Source organism: Oncorhynchus clarkii, chromosome 17 (genome assembly GCF_045791955.1).
Source record: "Oncorhynchus clarkii lewisi isolate Uvic-CL-2024 chromosome 17, UVic_Ocla_1.0, whole genome shotgun sequence".
Taxonomy (NCBI): domain Eukaryota; kingdom Metazoa; phylum Chordata; class Actinopteri; order Salmoniformes; family Salmonidae; genus Oncorhynchus; species Oncorhynchus clarkii.
The window spans coordinates 35,524,577-35,543,585 of NC_092163.1; the positions used below are offsets into that span (position 1 = coordinate 35,524,577).

Sequence of the window (19,009 nt, forward strand, 5' to 3'; positions counted from 1 at the left end):
GTAGGAGTACAGACATTAGGACAATCAAGGATCAAGGATAATCAACAGATTCAGCCGTGGGCCAATTTTATGTTGAGAGGATGGTGGGGGGCTGGAATTTAATTACAAATAATTTGTAGACTGCATTTTGGTCACAAGAATCCCAAACAGATATGTTTGACAAAAACATAATCATTTCAAACCTTGCTTACATGTGTATACAATCACACATCTCTCTATTATGCGTGGGAATACTTGGGAAAATATTTCTTAAATTAAAATCACTAGGAGCTGATTTCCAGGTGTTTTTAGTCCTTTGTGTCCAACAATGAAAATAAAAAAGAATAAAACATATTTTTTTTTGGCTCATAAAACTTGGGGGGCCAAATGAGACCACTGGCCCATGGCCCCCAGTTGGGGAACCCTGCTGTAGGAGATAAAAACACAACAGATACAGAACAAACACATCAGAAATTGAGGTTGTTTTAGAACATGGAAATATTTTTAACTGACACCAAAGCTCCAAAGCTTTGAAAAAAGTTCAACGTGTTTTAAAGTATTCCAGATATTGTAGATATTTTATGTTTTTAGATAAAGCAACAACATAAAACGTTGTCGGACAGTAATTCAGTCACCTTGCGGTCTTTCCTACGTCTTCCCATATGAATCTTCGATAAACCAAACACGCATCTCATCCGTTCCAAAAATACTTTACAGCAACCCGAAATGTGTATAATTATATAGACTATTAAATATTAGTTCCCCACATTGTTGTGACATCACCAAAACACTGGTTTAAAGTTGGTGCCAGAAGCTTAGATCCACCGCTTGTACAGTATGCTACTCCACCACATGAGACAGTTCTGCCCGTTCAGTTTATAGATTTATCTCTGTAATTGTATTTGAGTTATATTGACTAGACTATTCACTCATGCAGCAGTGTCCAAGAACTGCTGAACCAATACACATTGGTTTTTAATTCTTATTAAACCTATCACATAAATGTTATGCGTACAATCAAGCTCAAACAGACAGAAACACAACACTATGCACAGTCGTTTATTATTTGATTTGCAAAACATCGGACAAAAATAACATTACATAAACACCCATTTATAATGTCTGTTGTAATAGAAAAAAAAACATCTTAAAAAGAAATAAAAACAAAGATCATACATTGCAAGAAATTAGACAAATGACTTTGATAATTGCAGCCATATAACGCTGACATCGACAGGCAGTAATTGATAGCATATTCATCCAAATGTACGCATTGTGTTACAAAACAATACTGTAAGTGCTCTTGTTGTTTCGGTCTTTCCATCGAATGTGATGTGGTGCAGTGTCTTAAAAACAGGATTATTCATTTAACAAGCGAATTTTTTTTTAGAAACAATTCTCAAACAACTCAATTTTCTTGCCAATAAAGACAGCTAAAGTAGAATCACCGTCAGTTGCTAGAATAATAGGTTATTAAGTAGTATTGACCAATCTTTGAAATAAGCCATCTTGAGAAACAATATATATATATTTTTTAAATAGTTTTAACATACTTGAAAAAGATACTTGGAAAAGTTTGCTTGCTAACTTTCTAATCCTGCTTCACGAAACACTCCAATCTTCCAAAGGTTCCTATAGGCACTCAACTCAGGCCCTGAAAGGCCACAGTGTCTGCTGGCTGTCAATACCTATAGCTAATCGCTACTAATTCTGAACTCCTTTCACTCCCTGCATTGTACTCCAAAGTGTAGAGTGAGGAGTACATGGGAGCCAATTCCCCATTTTCTTTGGGAAAAAGGAATTCTTTGTGAATGCAGGTAACTTTAAGGTACTTTTGAACTAGCTTCTATCGATTTCATGTGTAGCAAGGTCTACATACACTACCGTTCAAAGGTTTGGGGTCACTTAGAAATGTCCTTAGAAAAGCTTTTTTTTTTGTCTATTAAAATAACATCAAATTGATCAGAAATACAGTGTAGACATTGTTAATGTTGTAAATGACTATTGGAGCTGGAAACGGCAGATTTTTTTAATGGAATATCTACATACGAGTACAGAGGCCCATTATCAGCAACCATCACTCCTGTGTTCCAATGGCACGTTGTGATAGCTAATCCAAGTTTATAATTTTAAAAGGCTAATTGATCATTGTAAAACCTTTTTGCAATTATGTTAGCACAGCTGACAACTGGGGTGCTGATTAAAGAAGCAATAAAACTGGCCTTCTTTAGACTAGTTGAGTATCTGGAGCATCAGCATTTGTGGGTTCGATTACAGGCTCAAAATGGCCAGAAACAAATAACTTTATTTTGAAACTTTTCAGTCTATTCTTGTTCTGAGAAATTAAGGCTATTCTATGCGAGAAATTGCCAAGAAACTGAAGACCTCGTACTACTACTACTCCCTTCACAGAACAGCACAAACTGGCACTAACCAGAATAGAAAGAGGAGTGGGAGGGCCCGGTGCACAACTGAGCAAGAGGACAAGTACTTTAGAGTTTGAGAAACAGACGCCTCACATGTCCTCAACTGGCAGCTTCATTAAATAGTACCCGCAAAACACCAGTCTCAACGTCAACAGTGAAGAGGCAACTCCGGGATGCTGGCTTTCTAGGCAGAGTTGCAAAGAATAAGCCATATCTCAGACTGGCCAATAAAAATAAAAGATTAAGATAGGCAAAAGAACTCAGACACTGGACACAGGAAGTTTGGAAAAAAGTGTTATGGACAGACGAATCTAAGTTTGAGGTGTTCGGATCACAAAGAAGACAATTCGTGAGACTCAGGAAAAGTGAAAAGATGCTGGAGGAGTGCTTGACGCCATCTGTCAAGCATTGTGGAGGCTATGTGACAGTCTAGGTGTGCTTTGGCGGTGGTAAAGTGGGAGATTTGTACAGGGTAAAAGGGATCTTGAAGAAGGAAGGTTATCACTCCATTTTGCAATGCCATGCCATACCCTGTGGACGGCGCTTAATTGGAGCCAATTTCATCACAGGACAAGGACCCAAAGCACAGCTCCAAGCTATGCAAGAACCATTTAGGGAAGAAGCAGTCAGCTTGAATTCTGTCTATAATGGAGTGGCCAGCACAGTCACCGGATCTCAACCCCATCCAACTTGTGGGGAGGTGCTTCAGGAAGCATGGGGTGAAATCAACAAATTGACAACTAGAATACCAAAGGTCTGCAAGGCTGTAAATGCTGCAAATGGAGGATTCTTATACGAAAGCAACGTTTTGAAGGACACAATTATTATTTCAATTGAAAAATCATTCTTTCTAACCGTGTCAACGTCTTGACTATATTTCCTATTCATTTTGCAACTCATTTCATGTATGTTTTCATGGAAAACAAGGACATTTCTAAGTGAACCCAAACTTTTGAACGGTAGTGTACCTCCAATAGCTAGCATGACGACTGATTATCAAACTGGCTGATTTTTTCCTAGACACATTTTGTCTTTTCTTTTTTAAAGTTGTTTGAAAACAAACGGTCAAAATTGAGACAGTTAGTTGGAAAGATAGCAGGGACCATTGCCAAAACGTATTCAAAAACAGCACTCAAAAGATATTAAAGCAGTTACTCCAACATCTTCAATTGGCACTAACTGAGCAATGTCGGGCAGGGTAGAATTATTATTATTTTTTTGCCCACGCTACAGACTGCTATATAGGTCCACTAATACAGGACTTGTAAAGGCCTACATTTGTTAAACAAAAACAACAACAAAAACTTTTTCATAATGTAATTCCGATATTTCCGGAGGTACTGTAGCGCCTCTACTTCCCGCGGCTGTGGTAGCTGGCGATTAATATTACACTGATCAATTAAAGCGGTTTAATGAAAGTTTATAAATGGGCATCAACTTCCTCAAGTCCACATTGTTCAAATAGGAACTTGCCCCATGTGTGCTTTTCTAGAACCAGCTTGCCCTAGCTTCAGACCAACCTAAACTACTCAGCTTTACAAAAACTACACAACACGACACTGTGGCCTCCTATGTCCTGGTTAGCATATTTCTGCTGGGTGATACTCAACCGTGCCAAGGGTAGTAAGAATAACAACATTCACATCAACCTGTGATGTTCTTGATAAAAGCAGCATTAAATGGATACTGAGGGTTGTCCTCTCAGAACTTTTGCCCTTTCCTGAAAATCTGAAGATCTATATGGAATAGTCTACTCTAAAAATATGGGCTGGGGCATAAGAGTGGAGAAAATGAGCTGAGAGAAGGAGGGAAGGAGAGAGAGAAGAGATGGATTGGGGAAAGGGGACAGAGTGAGAGACATCTAGTGAGGGCAAAGACCATTCCAACTGTGCCAAGAGGAGCAGACACTCCAACTCTCCGGCCGAAACCATATGTATGACTCATGACCTCTCTATACAGAGGTCACAGTTAAGTCTCTGGCTGCGTTTCATTCCAGGATGTTGCTCCCTCCCTTCTGTCCTTCAATGAAAGCCGAATATGGCGGAAACCAGGTGCAGGTATTTCTTACATTGTTGTGTCAGACGTGCGATATGCGAGTGAACTAAGAAAAAAAAGGGAGGAAACCACGTATTAGAATGAAACGCAACCCCGGCCAACCCAAACCCAGCCTGGAATCCCATTGGTCAGAATGCAGGCACAATTAAACCACAACCCCTGGTGGGTGTTTGTGCGTTACTTCAAAAATGCAATGCTTTTAGTTGAAAAATACTTTACAAAAAAAATAAAAAATACCAATGACTTCATTAGCTGTATAGTCTCCCAGTCTGCATGATGAGACATCTTTGAGGTAATCAAAGTGTTTCATTAGACAACAATAAATACCAACACATATTACAAAAGTAAAAACAGAGGCAACTGCTTTAATGCTAAAGCATAATCTGTAGCTAAAAGAGGTAGATCATTGTTGTGTACATCCATTGTGGACACTCCTTTTAATGTTTGAAGAAGAACAAAATAAAAATCTACACGTCAAAATCAACGGTACTGTGTATCAATCCCTGTCACATTCAAAACGTTTATTGAAAGGCAATCTCACTCAATCAAAACGATTCATATAATGTTCTTAAAAAAAAAAAAAAATCTATTTGTAAGTTGAATTTCGAATCGTTTTTCAAACTGGATTTGTAATGGTAATTGCTTTGTACAACCTTTATACATAAGAACTTCAAATATGAGACTGTTAAGCTAGCTGATGCTGGTGTACCATGGGCTGTAAATGTAGGCATTCACCCTCTGTTTGACATAGAAAAATAAACAAGACAAGAAAAGACATAGCCTACTGTATTAAACTCAACATTTCTAGTTGATTTTCCATTTAATAAATGGTTCCTAAAGGTAACTGACAAAATAAAGGGAACACCAACAAAGTGTCTTAATAGGGCAGTGGACTGCTACGAGACACCAGAACAGCTTCAATGGTCCTTGGCATAGATTCTCCCAGCGTCTGGAACTCAATTGGAGTGATGCGACACCATTCTTCTACGAGAAATTCTGTTGATGGTGGTGTAAAATGCTGTCTCAGGAGCCGCTCCAGAATCTCCCATAAGTGTTCAATTGGGTTGAGATCTGGTGACTGAAACACACACACCCTTTAAACACCCTATGCTCCTTAAAGACCCCCCTTTTTCAAAGTCACTAAGATCTTTTCTTCTAGTCATGGTAGCCAAAATAATGGGTAACTTGCCATTTTTATGCATGATCCTAAGCACGACGTTAATTGCTGATACTCATTTCGGAACCACACCCATGAGGAAGCTCCTGCTTTCAATGTACTTTGCATCGCTCATTTGCTCAAGTGTTTCCTTTATTTTGGCAGTTACCTGTATGTTCCAGTTCGGAGTTCGCTAAAAATGTCAGAGCTAAAATTGAGACATTCTAAGTCGATGAATGAAAATGAAAAATGCTTAATTTGGATTACTGATCAAAATATCTATAGAAAGAAACATTCAGAGTTTGCTCGCCCTTACCATAGTTAATGCTATTGAACAGCTTATTAGGTGAAAAGTCTAAAGTTTATATCAATGGTCATAAAGCCACTTTAGGCCTTTTCTTCATCAAGCGTTTTGGAATATCCCCTCCGTTTGACTGGATATTGAGCAGCTATAACTGTGCAAACCAGATGCGAGCGAGAGAGACCTCTCCTTACCCTGTACTTCTTTAAAGGGGAGATTTGTGACAACATCCCGCCCTGTGGCACTTACATGATACCCAAGCCTTTATACATACATACCGAAAATCAATACTGTATATCTATATCTCATCAACTGAAAACAATCAACTCTCTTTATGTACACACAGAGATATGCATGTGGAAAGGAAATTAAAAACCAAAACCGCCCAAAATGCACAAGTCATCTAACAACCGTAACCTCGCAACACACCATAACCTTCACCAAACTGACATGAACACGAGTGGTACTGAGTAAAAGGAATCATGTAGCCTACCATCACCTTAATGAGACACATCCCGGGAAAGAGGAACTTGTCAATCAACAGCATGAACTAAAATAATTCCACGAATCATCAGGTGCCTATGTCAGTGAATTCCTAACACTAGGTATTTAGTGTGTTTTGCAAAACAATATCCCTTTATACAACTTCTATAGCTTAAATCGATAAAAATCCACAATTTTATTTTTTTCTGCAGTCATTCAATGGAACATTTGCTATGGTGGCTGGGAGGGGACATAACAAAATAATGAATGACTGTCAATAAGGGGGAGAGTGAGGGAGTAGGTTGTGGTCAACTATCTGACGTCTAATGTTAATGTTGATGTTTTAAAGCAATGACAAGGTTTACTGTATGCTAAGAACACAATGTTCTTATTACGTTCCTTCAACAGTAGGAAGACAGAGTCCTTGTTTTCCCCCACGTCCTGCAAGAAGACCACAAAATAGCACTCTCTGTAGCCTATATTGATGATGTCATAACTAAGTGCCACAGTAGTTTCTGTTTAACCAATCACAAGTCCAGTTGAAGCATAAGTGGCACTCGCGTACAGGGACTGAAGGACAGGATGTACAATAGAGCGCCGTCTACCTCGACTCACGCAATCCATTTACCCTCTTTTTGACAATTTCCCCAGATGATGTCAGTGTCTTAGCGTCGAGGCCACAGCTATAGGCTGACATAATTGAAACATTCCAGGAAGTCTTTGTGTCATGCCCATTAAAACAGAAGGAGATACTATAGGCGCCGGGGAGAAGTAACCCCTAGGTATAGATCTAGGCTCAGCTTCTCCCTTCCCCAATCCTAAACTTAACCATTAGTGGGGGAAATGACCCAAGGTCAGCATATAAGGGCAACTTCACAATTAACCAAGATATCGCTATAGCCTCTTCGGCCAGTTTCCGGCACACAGATTAGGCTAAGCCTAGACCTGGACTAAACATGAATTTAATAAAAATGTGTCCAGGGAAAGCGGTCCCCAGTGTCCATTCACTTGCTTTACAATATCATACACATGTAGGTCATTTTGAACACTGGAGCAGGTGCCATGACATTAAATGTGGTCAACAGGTGCTCCCTAAAAACCTTTAAGGTCTCTGTAGGGTAGCCTTAATAGTTCATAATAATTGGGATTGGAATGAAGTGCTTTACATTGTATGGGTGAACTCACCTAATCCACACAGCCAATGTGTTGCACACCCTTGGGTGACCTTACACACGATTCTTGCATGGACAGGGGAATGAAGAGATCGAAAGCATATGAGTTGGTTCTACTTTATACAAGTACAATAGCATATCTGAGCCATAGAAATAACATATTAGATATATCAATTGTGTATCTACAGCCCAATGAAATCAATAGCTACTAATGAATACGAGCCACATTTCTTTAAACTGGCTTTTTTTGTATTTCTCTCCCTCTATATGGCTTATATTAGAGAGCAGCACTGTATATTCAGCTTGTATAACATCCTTTTTCTCCCAAATGACTAACCAAAGTAAAGGCGCCAACCACCCATCGACGACACAACCTTAGCCAATGTGTCAATCAATCACTCACCCACACCCAAACATATATAGATTAATCTATATATATATATATATATATATATATAAGTAGAAAAGTTTGGACACACCGACTCATTCCAGGGGTTTTCTTTATTTGTACTATTTTCTACATTGTAGAATAATAGTGAAGACATCAAAACTATGAAATAACACATATGGAATCATGTAATAACCAAAAAAGTGTTAAAAAAATCTAAATATATTTTAGATGTTAGATTCTTCAAAGTAGCCACCCTTTGCCTTGATGACAGCTTTGCACACTCTTGGCATTCTCTCAGCCAGCTTCATGAGGTATTCACCTAGAATGGATTTCAATTAACAGGTGTGCTTTGTTAAAAGTTAAATTGTGGAATTTCTTTCCTTCTTAATGTGTTTGAGCCAATCAGTTGTGTTGTGACAAGGTAGGGGTGGTATACAGAAGATAGCCCTATTTGGTAAAAGACCAAGTCCATATTATGGCAAGAACAGCTCAAATAAGCAAAGAGAAACGACAGTCCATCATTACTTTAAGACAAGAACTTTGAAAGTTTCTTCAAGTGCAGTTGCAAAAACCATCAAGGGCTATGATGAAACTGGCTCTCATGAGGACTGTCACAGGAAAGGAAGACTCAGAGTTACCTTTGCTGCAGAGGATAAGCCCAATTCGAGTTAACTTCACCTCAGATTGCAGCCCAAAATAATGCTTCAAGTAACAGACACATCTCAACATCAACTGTTTAGAGGAGACTGCGTGAAATCAGGCCTTTATGGTCAATTTGCTGCAAAGAAACCGCTGCTAAAGGAAACCAATAGGACAAAGAGACTTGCTTGGGCCAAGAAACATGAGCAATTGACATTAGACTGGTGGAAATATGTTCTTTGGTCTGATGAGGCCAAATTTGAGATTTTTGGTTCCAATCGCCGCGTCTTTGTGAGACATAGAGTAGGTGAACGGATGATCTCCGCATGTGTGGTTCCCACAGTGAAGCATGGAGGAGGAGGTGTGATGGTGTGGGAGTGCTTTGCTGGTGACATTGTCAGTGATTTAGTTAGAATTCAGGACATACTTAACTAGCATGGATACCATAGAATTGTGCAATGATACATCATCCAATCTGGTTTGCGCTTAGGGGACTATAATTTATTTTCCAACAGGACAATGACCCAAAACACACCTCGAGGCTGTGTAAGGGCTATTTGACCAAGGAGAGTGATGGAGTGTTGCATCAGATGACCCAGCCTCCAGAATCACCTGATCTCAAACTAATTGAGATTGGAATGAGATTGGAATGAGTTGGACCGCAGAGTGAAGGAAAAGCAGGCAACGAGTGCTCAGCATATGTGGGAACTCCTTCAAGACTGTTGGATAAGCATTCCTCATGAAGCTGGTTGAGAGAATGCCAAGAGTGTGCAAAGCTGTCATCAAGGCAAAGGGTGGCTACTTTGAAGAATCTAACATCTAAAATATATTTTCACTTTTTTTGGCTACTACATGATTCCATATGTATGACTTCATAGATTTGATGTCTTAACTATTATTCTACGATGTAGAAAATAGTAAAAATAAAGAAAAACCCTTGAATGAGTAGGTGTGTCCAAACATTGACTGGTACTGTATATATATAAAAAAAAGTTGAGAAAGCATAGTGTTTCAGAGAGAGAAAGTGAGAATAAGTCGTAAAACACGGTCATCAGTATCATGTTTGCATATATAATCCAAGAATTTCCTTACTAAGCGTTAGTAGTAGTAATATCTATGCCCTATGTACAGCTGCGGGGGTCATTGTATCGATACGTAGTATTTACAGGATGCAGCCACTGGAGGGCTGAGCAGCATACAACATCGGAGGACTCGGACGTGTCAAAAAACGAAACAGAAAACGGTCCATCCGAGTCCTCAAGACATTCTTTTCAAATAATTCCACTTCCGAGTTGGAAACGAAAGGGGTGATATCTGTGAAGAAGCAGCTTTGAAACACTCCACCTACTAAAAACTGTACATTTGAGGGAAAAAAATGAACAATTCATGGAATTGTTTTAAGATCCTGTCCAGATAACTTGCATGGTTTGTGGCTATAATACAAAAAGACGTAGACAGTAGAGTAACCGGCCTAACTATGCATTTCCAGTCAGTTTGGCATTGTAGCCCTTTAAAAACGGTGGTATAACTCTAACATAGACATACATTAATAGATACGCTTGAGTACAGGTAGCAGTGTTCGTGATACATAGAAGTTGTAGCTAAGTCTATTTAGAGCTATCATAATTCCCCCTTCCTCCCAACCCCTCCAAAAGAAAGAAACCAACCAACCAACCAGAGCTCTGGCTTGGTTTGATTGACAGCTTGTTTTAGTGACTAAACAGCCACAGCTCACGCACACTATTCCACAACCAAACTATTTCCAGGTTACAGATAATATTCTGCAGGCTGTATGAATCTATTCAGAGTATACACATTTCCTTCATCAATTCCTAGAGGCTAGTTAGCAAAAGCTAGCACAAACGGTGAGTGTGCACATAAAAGGCATCATGTGGCTACACTAGAAGCCTGGAAGCTTAGAGAAGAGCGTGGACAATACCTTTGGCAGAGGTGAAGGACGTGCGTTTCGCGGCGTATACGTACACTCAAACACTTGCCCTTGAGGGAAGCGATTGAGCAGAATAACCGGAGAAAGGATGAGAGAAACACGTGGAAATACTTTGCAGGCACTGTTTTCGCTCCAGTGAGGACCTAGTGTCTATCAGCTATCCACGATTGAAATGTTATCATGCATTTTGAAGGTTCTATGCTGTGTGTATTTCTGAATACAAAAACTGAGAGAGGAGAAAATCAGAGGTAGCTCCAACAACTGTATAAGTGAGTGTCCTTACGTGTGTGTGTGTGTATGTGTGTGATCATATGTATGAGTGACCATACACCGCCATGCATAAAAGCAGCACTTGCATGACACACACACAAAAAGCACACGGTGCACTGTATATACCGGCACACAAGACGCAATACTGTTTGGCAATATACTGTCTCTTAAATACCAAGGTAAGCGTACATGTCAAATATAGGCAGAAGTTCCATGTATGTATGGTTCTGAAGTAAATTCCCTTGTTTGTATAATTCGCAACCCATCGCTTTGCATGTTCCAGTCAACAGCTCCTCAGGTACCCAGTCCCAGGCCTGACCTACCGAAGCTCCTCAAGCACACATGCACACAAGGCAGGGGAATTTCTAACACACACACGCACGCACGCACGCACACACGCACACACGCACACACACACACACACACACACACAAACACGCACACACACGCACACACTTCTATTACCCCCCCTCCCTCACAACACACACCTTCACTCACACACTTACATTCACACCATCCACAGTCCGTCTAACCACATTCCTATAGCTCCCACCTCATACTCTCCTCCCACCTCTCCTATGACCTTTCGTCCACCTCATCCACCTCCATCAAAGGTCACCAAAAAGTGTTAATTTAGGAGACCTCGCTGCCGAACACCTCCAGCACCAGCGGGGTCAGCTGCATGCTGTGCTCGGGCTGGAAGGACAGCGAGCGGTACTGCTTGGAGTGCTCCTCGTTCAGGCTGCGCAGGTCCGCCAGCTTCTGGATCATTTTGGCGTACACGAGGCGGCCGCCCGGGTGGTGCAGTTGGATGTAGGCCTGCAGCGTCTCCGACAAATGGTCCTGCAGGGTCTCGATGCGCCCGTGGTCCTGCACGCCCGGACGGTCTGGAGGGGAGAGAAAGGAGGGAGAGGGGCAAGGAGACACAGACGGTAAGACATTTAAAGGGCTTCTTCATATTAATTATCTCCTGCACCATACCAGACAGTGTCTACACATGAAGGGAGGGGGAAGCCATGGCTGGTAAGATTTTTAAAGGGCTTCTTCATATTCATTATCTCCTGCACCATACCAGACAGTGTCTACACATGAAGGGAGTGGGAAGACATGGCTGGTAAGACTTTTAAAGAGGCTATACAGATCTTTTACCTCAGAGAGGTGCTCTTGAGCCAAAATGAGTCCGCTAAATGTCCAGAAATAATGTCCAGAAATTACCTTATTGTATGAAAAGGGGCACACCTCCCCACAGCATGTTAGCCTAACATCAGCCTAAAACTAAGCATATGTATGGTTTCATGAGAAAATAAATCAATTAGGCTAATATTATATAATGTACACGTATATGTACACATGAACACGCCTCCATGTATATTTTAGCCTACAGTAAACTGGGAAATCTACACTGAGAGTACAAAACATTAAGAACACCTGCTCTTTCCATGACATAGACTGACTGTAACGATTCTCGTCCTCCTCTGAGGAGGAGTAGTAAGAAGGATCAGAGGACCAATGCACAGCGTGGTAAGTGTCCATATTGAATTTATTATATGAACACAAAACAAAAACAACGAGAACGAAACGAAACAGTCCTGAACGGTGAAATACAAAACACAGAACAGAAAATAATCACCCACGAAAAAAGGCTACCTAAGTATGATTCTCAATCGGAGACAACTAACGACACCTGCCTCTGATTGAGAACCATACCAGGCCAAACGCAAAACACAACATAGAAAAACGAACATAGACAACCCACGCAACTCACGCCCTGACCATACTAAAACAAAGACATAATAAAAGAACTAAGGTCAGAACGTGACACTGACCAGGTGAACGCTCAAATCCCCTATTGATGTCACTTGTTAAATCCACTTCAATCAGTGTAGATGAAAGGGAGGAGACGAGTTAAAAAATGATTTTTAAGCCTCAAGGCAATTGAGACATGGATTGTGTATGTGTGCCATTCAGAGGGTGAAAAGGCAAGACAAAATATTTAAGTAGCTTTGAACGGCGTATGGTCGTAGGTGCCAAGGCACCTGTGAGTGTGTAAAGAACTGCATCACTACTGGGTTTTTCACGCTCAACAGTTTCCTGTGGGTATCAAGAATGGTTCACCATCCAAAGGACATCCAGCAAACTTGGACCCAAATTGACACGAATTGATGCTGTTTTGAGGGCTAAAGGGGGTGCAACTCAATATTAGTAAGGTGTTCCTAATGTTTTTGTATACTCAGTGTATATACACACACGTTATCAGACACTAAGGAATTCAAGAGATAAGAAATTGCTGAATATTTATGTGCAAACACAGGCACGCAGTGCATGCATGTACAGGGCATTCAGAAAGTATTCAGACCGCTTGACTTCTTCCATATTTTGATACGTTACAGCCTTATTCACAAAAATGGATTCAAAATAAATATTAATCACACATAATACCCGATAATGACAAAGCAAAAACTGTTTTTTTTTACACACTTTTGCAAATGTAAAACGGAAATATCACATTTACATAAGTATTCAGACCCTTTACTCAGTACTTGAAGCATCTTTGGCAGTGATTACAGACAGATTACAGTGTCTTCTTGGGTATGACGCTTCAAGCTTGGCATACCTGTATTTGTGGAGTTTCTCCCATTCTTCTCTGCAGATCCTCTCAAGCGCTGTCAGGTTGGATGGGGAGTGTTGCTGCACACCTATTTTCAGGTCTCTCCAGAGATGTTTGATCGGGTTCAAGTCCGGGTTCTGGCTGGGCAACTCCAAGGTCATTCAGAGACTTGTCCCAAAGCCACTCCTACGTTGTCTTGGCTGTGTGCTTAGGGTCATTGTCCTGTTGGAAGGTGAACCTTTGCCCCAGTCTGAGCGCTCTGGAGCAGGCTTTCATCAAGGATCTCTCTGTTCTTTGTCTCCGTTCATCTTCCCTGAGATCCTGACTTGTCTCCCAGTACCTGCCGCTGAAAAACATCCCCAAAGCTGCCACCACCATGCTTCACAGTAGGGATGGTGCCAGGTTTCCTCCAGATGTAACGCTTGGCATTCAGGCCAATGAGTTCAATCTTGGTTTCATCAGACCAGAGAATCTTGTTTCTCATGGTCTGAGAGTACTTTAGCTGCCTTTTGGCAAACTCCAAACGGGCTGTCATGTGCCTTTTACTGAGGAGTGGCTTCCGTCTGGCCACTCTACCATAAAGGCCTGATTGGTGGAGTGCTGCAGAGATGGGGACCTTCAATTCCTTTGACCTCATGACTTGGTTTTTGCTCTGACATGCACTGTCAACTGTGGGACCTTATATAGACAAGTGCGTGCCTTTCCAAATCATGTCCAATCAATTGAATTTACCAAAGATGAATTCCAATCAAGTTATAGAAACATCTCAATGATGATCAATGGAAATAGGATGCACCTGAGCTCAATTTTGAGTCTTATAGGAAAGGGTCTGAATACTTATGTAAATAAGGTATTTTTGTTTTTATTTGTAAGAAATGTACAAACATTTCTAAACACCTGTTTTCGCTTTGTCATTATGGCATATTGTGTGTAGATTGATGAGGGAAACAATTGTTTTAATCCATTCTAGAATAAGGCTGTAACATAACAAAATGTGAAATAAGTCAAGGGGTCTGGATGCACTGTATCGTCAACCTCACTGACGAAAATGCACTAAATATACACACGCACAGGTGTGTGAACTTCAGCACAAAGACACACAACCCCCCCCCCACCCCCCCCCCCCCCCCCCCCCCCACACACACACACACACAAGCTAACTGATCCTCACAAAAACAAGCTGACTCCCATAAACAATTCATGACAGACACACACACACACACACACTACCCCCCCCCCCCCCTCCCACACCCAGTGTCAGCGTGTACCTGGGGAGAGTAGGCAGATGGCCATGAGCAGCACGTGTTCCTCCTCGTGGAGGTTGAGTTTTTTCAGGCCAACCTGGAATTTGACCAGGGGCTCCAGCAGCTCCAGAGTGTGGCCCGCTGCAAGAGACAACACACACACACATACACACAGACAAACACTGTCAATCAGATCAGATAACAATCACAATATACAGTACCAGTCAAACGTTTGGACACACCTACTCATTCAAGGGTTTTTATTTTAATTAAGAGTGTGCAAAGCTGTCATCAAGGCAAAAGGGTGGCTACTTTGAAGAATCTCAAATATAAAATATATTTGGATTGTGTTAACACTTTTTTGGTTCCGTATGTGTTTTTTCATTTTTTTAAATGTTTTCACTATTATTATACTATTATTCTGCAATGTAGAAAATAGTAAAAAATAGAGAAACACCCTTGAATGAGTAGGTTTGTCCAAACTTTTGGCTGGTACTGTATCTCTCATTATATTGTTTGCCTAACACTAAGGATTTGTGTGGTTTTGTGAGATAAGAAATGGATTTAGAGTATATAATGTATGTGATATGTTATACGGTATATCTACACTGAACAAAAAAAATAAACGTAAAGTGTTGGTCCCATGTTTCATGAGCTGAAATAAAATGTCTTTAAAATGTTGTGCACAGATTTGTTTACATCCCTGCTAGTGAGCATTTGTCATTTGCTAAGATAATCCATCCACCTGACAGGTGTGGCATATCAAGAAGCTGATTAAACAGCATGATCTTACACAGGTGCACCTTGTGCTGTGGACAATAAAAATCCACTCTAAAATGTGCAGTTCTCTCACACAGCACAATGCCACAGATGTCTCAAGTATTGAGGGAGCATGCAATTGGCATGCTGACTGCAGGAATGTCTACTAGAGCTGCTGCCAGAATGTTCATTTCTCTACCATAAGCCAAGCCCAATGTCGTTTTAGAGAATTTGGCAGTATGTCCAACCGGCCCCTCAACTGCAGACCACATGTAGCCACACAAGCCCAGGATCTCCACATCCGGCCGCTTAACCTGCGGGGTCGTATGAGACCAGCCACATGGACAGCTGATGAAACCGTGGGCTTGCTTAAGCGAAGTATTTCTGCACAAACTGTCAGAAACTCATCTGCATGCTCGTCATCCTCACCAGGGCCTTGAGCAGACTGCAGTTTGGCATCATGACCAACTTTAATAGGCAAATGCTCATCTTCTATGGCCACTGGCATGCTAGAGAAGTGTGCTCTTCGCAGATTTATTCCGGTTTCAATTGTAGACGGCAGTCAGCGTGTATGGTGTCATGTGGGTGACCGGTTTGCTGATGTCAACGTTGTGAATATAGTGCGGTGGGGTTATGGTATGGGCATGAATAAGCTACAGACAACAAACACAATTGCATTTTATCGATGGCAATTTGAATGCACAGAGGTACCGTGACAAGATGCCAAGGCACATTGTTGTGCCATTAATCCGCTGCCATCACCTCATGTTTCAGCATGATATTGCACGGACCCACGACGCAAGGGTCTTTACACAATTCCTTGGAGCTGAAAATGTCCCCGTTCTTCCATGGCCTGCACCAGACATGTCACCCGTTGAGCATGTTTGGGACGCTCTCGATCGACGTGTACGACAGCGTGTTTACAGTTCTCATCAATATGCAGCAACTTCGCACGTCCACTGGAGAGAAGTGGGAGAACAATTCCACAGGCCATACTCAACAGCCTGTTCAACTCTAAACGAAGGTGGTCACACCAGACACTGACTGGTTTTCTGATCCGCACCCCTACCTTTTATTTTAGGTATCCTGTGACCAACAGATACATATCTGTATTCCCAGTCATGTGGAATCCATAGACTAGGGCCAAATGAATTTATTTCAATTGACTGTTGTCCTTATATGAACTGTAACTCAGTACAATCTTTAAAACTGTTGCATGTTGCATTTATATTTTTTGTTCAATGTATGTCTCTTATTCATTTGAATTTAAAAGGCCGAACTGATCCTAGATTACAAGGGCCCAGGTAACAAATAACGGTTGATTATGGTTTCCCTAACACTCCTCTCAATGTCATTTTCAAACATGTATGGGTTTATTTCCAACGATTGATCTTCCGGTTTTCATATGGTTTCCCTAAAACACTAAGGATTTGTGTGGTTTTCGTGAGATAAGAAATGGATGAACTGAGTAGCATACAAGTCCTAGCGCTGTAGACGGAAACTTATAGTTCAACTCAGTTCACTTTAGTTAGGTGTTAAATGCAACTCCATGTCTCCTGGTGGTCTACTTTGGATCATGACAAAAGGAAAATGAGAAAAAAAGCAAGATGCCAACTTAACAACCAAAAAGTACACTTGTGTGCTATCAATTGTTTAATGAATTTTTTAGTTATTAATTATCTCTATTTACAATCATAGCCTGCTTACTCATATCGCCTTGTAACAAAGGAGAATGGAGTGTCGCTAGACAAAAGCTGTCAAAGTAACTAGCTTACGGAAGACAACAACAACGACAGCGTCATTTTGAGTGAAAATAAAAATGGGCACAACGCAAGGTTTTTCCTTGTTTTCAGGAAAAGTCTGGCTAACTTTGCTGTCGAGCCCGACTCAATCTCCAAATGACTGGTCAGCCACAGAGATGCCGTGGCTAACTTGGGTTTGTCCTCGAGAACAAAACCAAATTCGTTCTGTGAGAGACCAGGTGCTTTGTGAGAGTGTCTTGGTCTAGAGTGACATTCTTCGGTTGATCTGTAAAAATACCTGAGGCTTAGTTGAAAGGCAAATGAATGCCGTGCCTTGAGGGTCTGCGGATGGGTGTGTGGTGTGTGTGTGAGAGTACGTGTTCATAGGTACACGTGCCAAAGTGTGTTACACTCCATTTCAGCTTTCCTGGCGGAACTGACACACAGTCATGATAGGAAGGCCACGGGACATGTACTGGAGAGTGTATATCTGTGTGTTTTGTGCCTGCACAAATGCATGCATGTTTGTTACCCTTTCTCGCTCACCTTTAGTGGCAGCAATAGTGGCCAAGTGAGTGTGTGTGAGTGTGTCACATTGCCTCGCCTTTCTGTAAAGTGGTGTCCCCACACAGTTTCAGAGCATGTCCTCTAAGCGAAATGACTGGTGTTTGTGTGTGTGCTAGTGCCATCGTTGACAGAGTACAATGGTTTTGACTGCATATACTTTGTGTGTGTGTCGATCCCAAGGTCTGTGTTCCGTCCTCACACATACATGTGTGTGCTAGCCTGCCTAAGTCTCGTACCTTTAGTGACGTCGTTGACGCAGTACTTGAAGTCGGGCCCTCCGCAGCTCCAGGACATGTCCTCCAGGTTGAAGGACTGGTTGGAGCGCAGCATGATCACCTCGATGGCACTCGACTTGAGCAGGGCAATCTGGTCCTCAGCCGTCAGCTCCCTGGAAGGATTTACAACCAGGGGTGTATTCATTAGTGCACACCGCAGAAAAAATAATACTTTTGCAGCGGGAAACAGAAACGAGCGTTTCTCATTGTTTAAGTCGTTTTTCTTCCGTTTGATAGTTAATGAATGTGAATCAGGAAGGTGGCATCTGTTAAAAGAAGAGGACATAATCAGTCGGCTTACGGTCTTCGTACGGTCAGAAAGGGGTTAAAAGGATTGGGTTGTAGATTGAGATTTAGAAGACGGTTGGTTCCAGCCCACGATATCTGATTGGTCAAAAAAATCAGTCGTTCCAGTTGCACAGTGGGCTAATGGTCAGACGGGTTAAGTTAAAAGGCTGGGGTATCTAGATCTAGCTATAGTGGGTAAATAGTGGAAGGATCTGGTAAGACTTTAGGTAGATGGGGCACAAGCTATTGGCTATTCATAACACCTTTATAAACTCCACTCACAAGTGGTGCTATAAGGAAGTTCATGTCATGTTCTTGTCGGCGGTTTTGCAACCCTGTCATTGAGTTACCAAAGATGCATGTATACCCATTAGTTTGAGCAGTTGTGTTGTGCAATCGAGATAAACAATTGTCTAGAGTTGTAAGGCGCCGTATCTCACACATGCACGGGTCCATGCACACACCCACACACACACAGCAAAAACATCTGAGTAACACAACCTTAGATTCAGTTGTAGTAAGACATTCATAAAGTGTATTATAGTTTGCAAGCATTTCGCTACACTCGCATTAACATCTGCTAACCGCGTGTATGTGACAAATAAAATTGGATTTGATTCGAGTCTTCGAGAAGCAATGGCTTTGTAACATTAATTGTAGCGCACTGACAAGCCTTTAAGCTCAAAGCTCTTCTTGGGTCAGAAGA

At 41.4% G+C, this 19,009-nt stretch overlaps 1 protein-coding gene across 3 annotated transcripts in view; it reads right to left on the reverse strand.

The window, feature by feature from the left end:
• Positions 1-1,022: 1,022 nt before the first annotated feature.
• LOC139370744 (vitamin D3 receptor B-like) overlaps positions 1,023-19,009 on the reverse strand; it is a 74,443-nt gene continuing 56,456 nt past the window's right edge. The window contains exons 8-11 of one of the 3 annotated variants that reach the window (XR_011627171.1): positions 17,977-18,128; positions 14,697-14,813; positions 11,392-11,707; positions 1,023-4,506 (exon numbers count right to left, since the gene is read on the reverse strand). Coding sequence is in view for 2 of the 3 variants with exons in the window: in XM_071110414.1 (XP_070966515.1) it covers positions 4,483-4,506; positions 11,463-11,707; positions 14,697-14,813; positions 17,977-18,128 (538 nt within the window). In the remaining variant the exon portion in view is untranslated. Of the gene's footprint in view, positions 4,507-9,438; positions 11,708-14,696; positions 14,814-17,976; positions 18,129-19,009 lie in introns of those variants that run through there. The other 2 variants (XM_071110414.1, XM_071110415.1) reach the window with 2 other exon arrangements.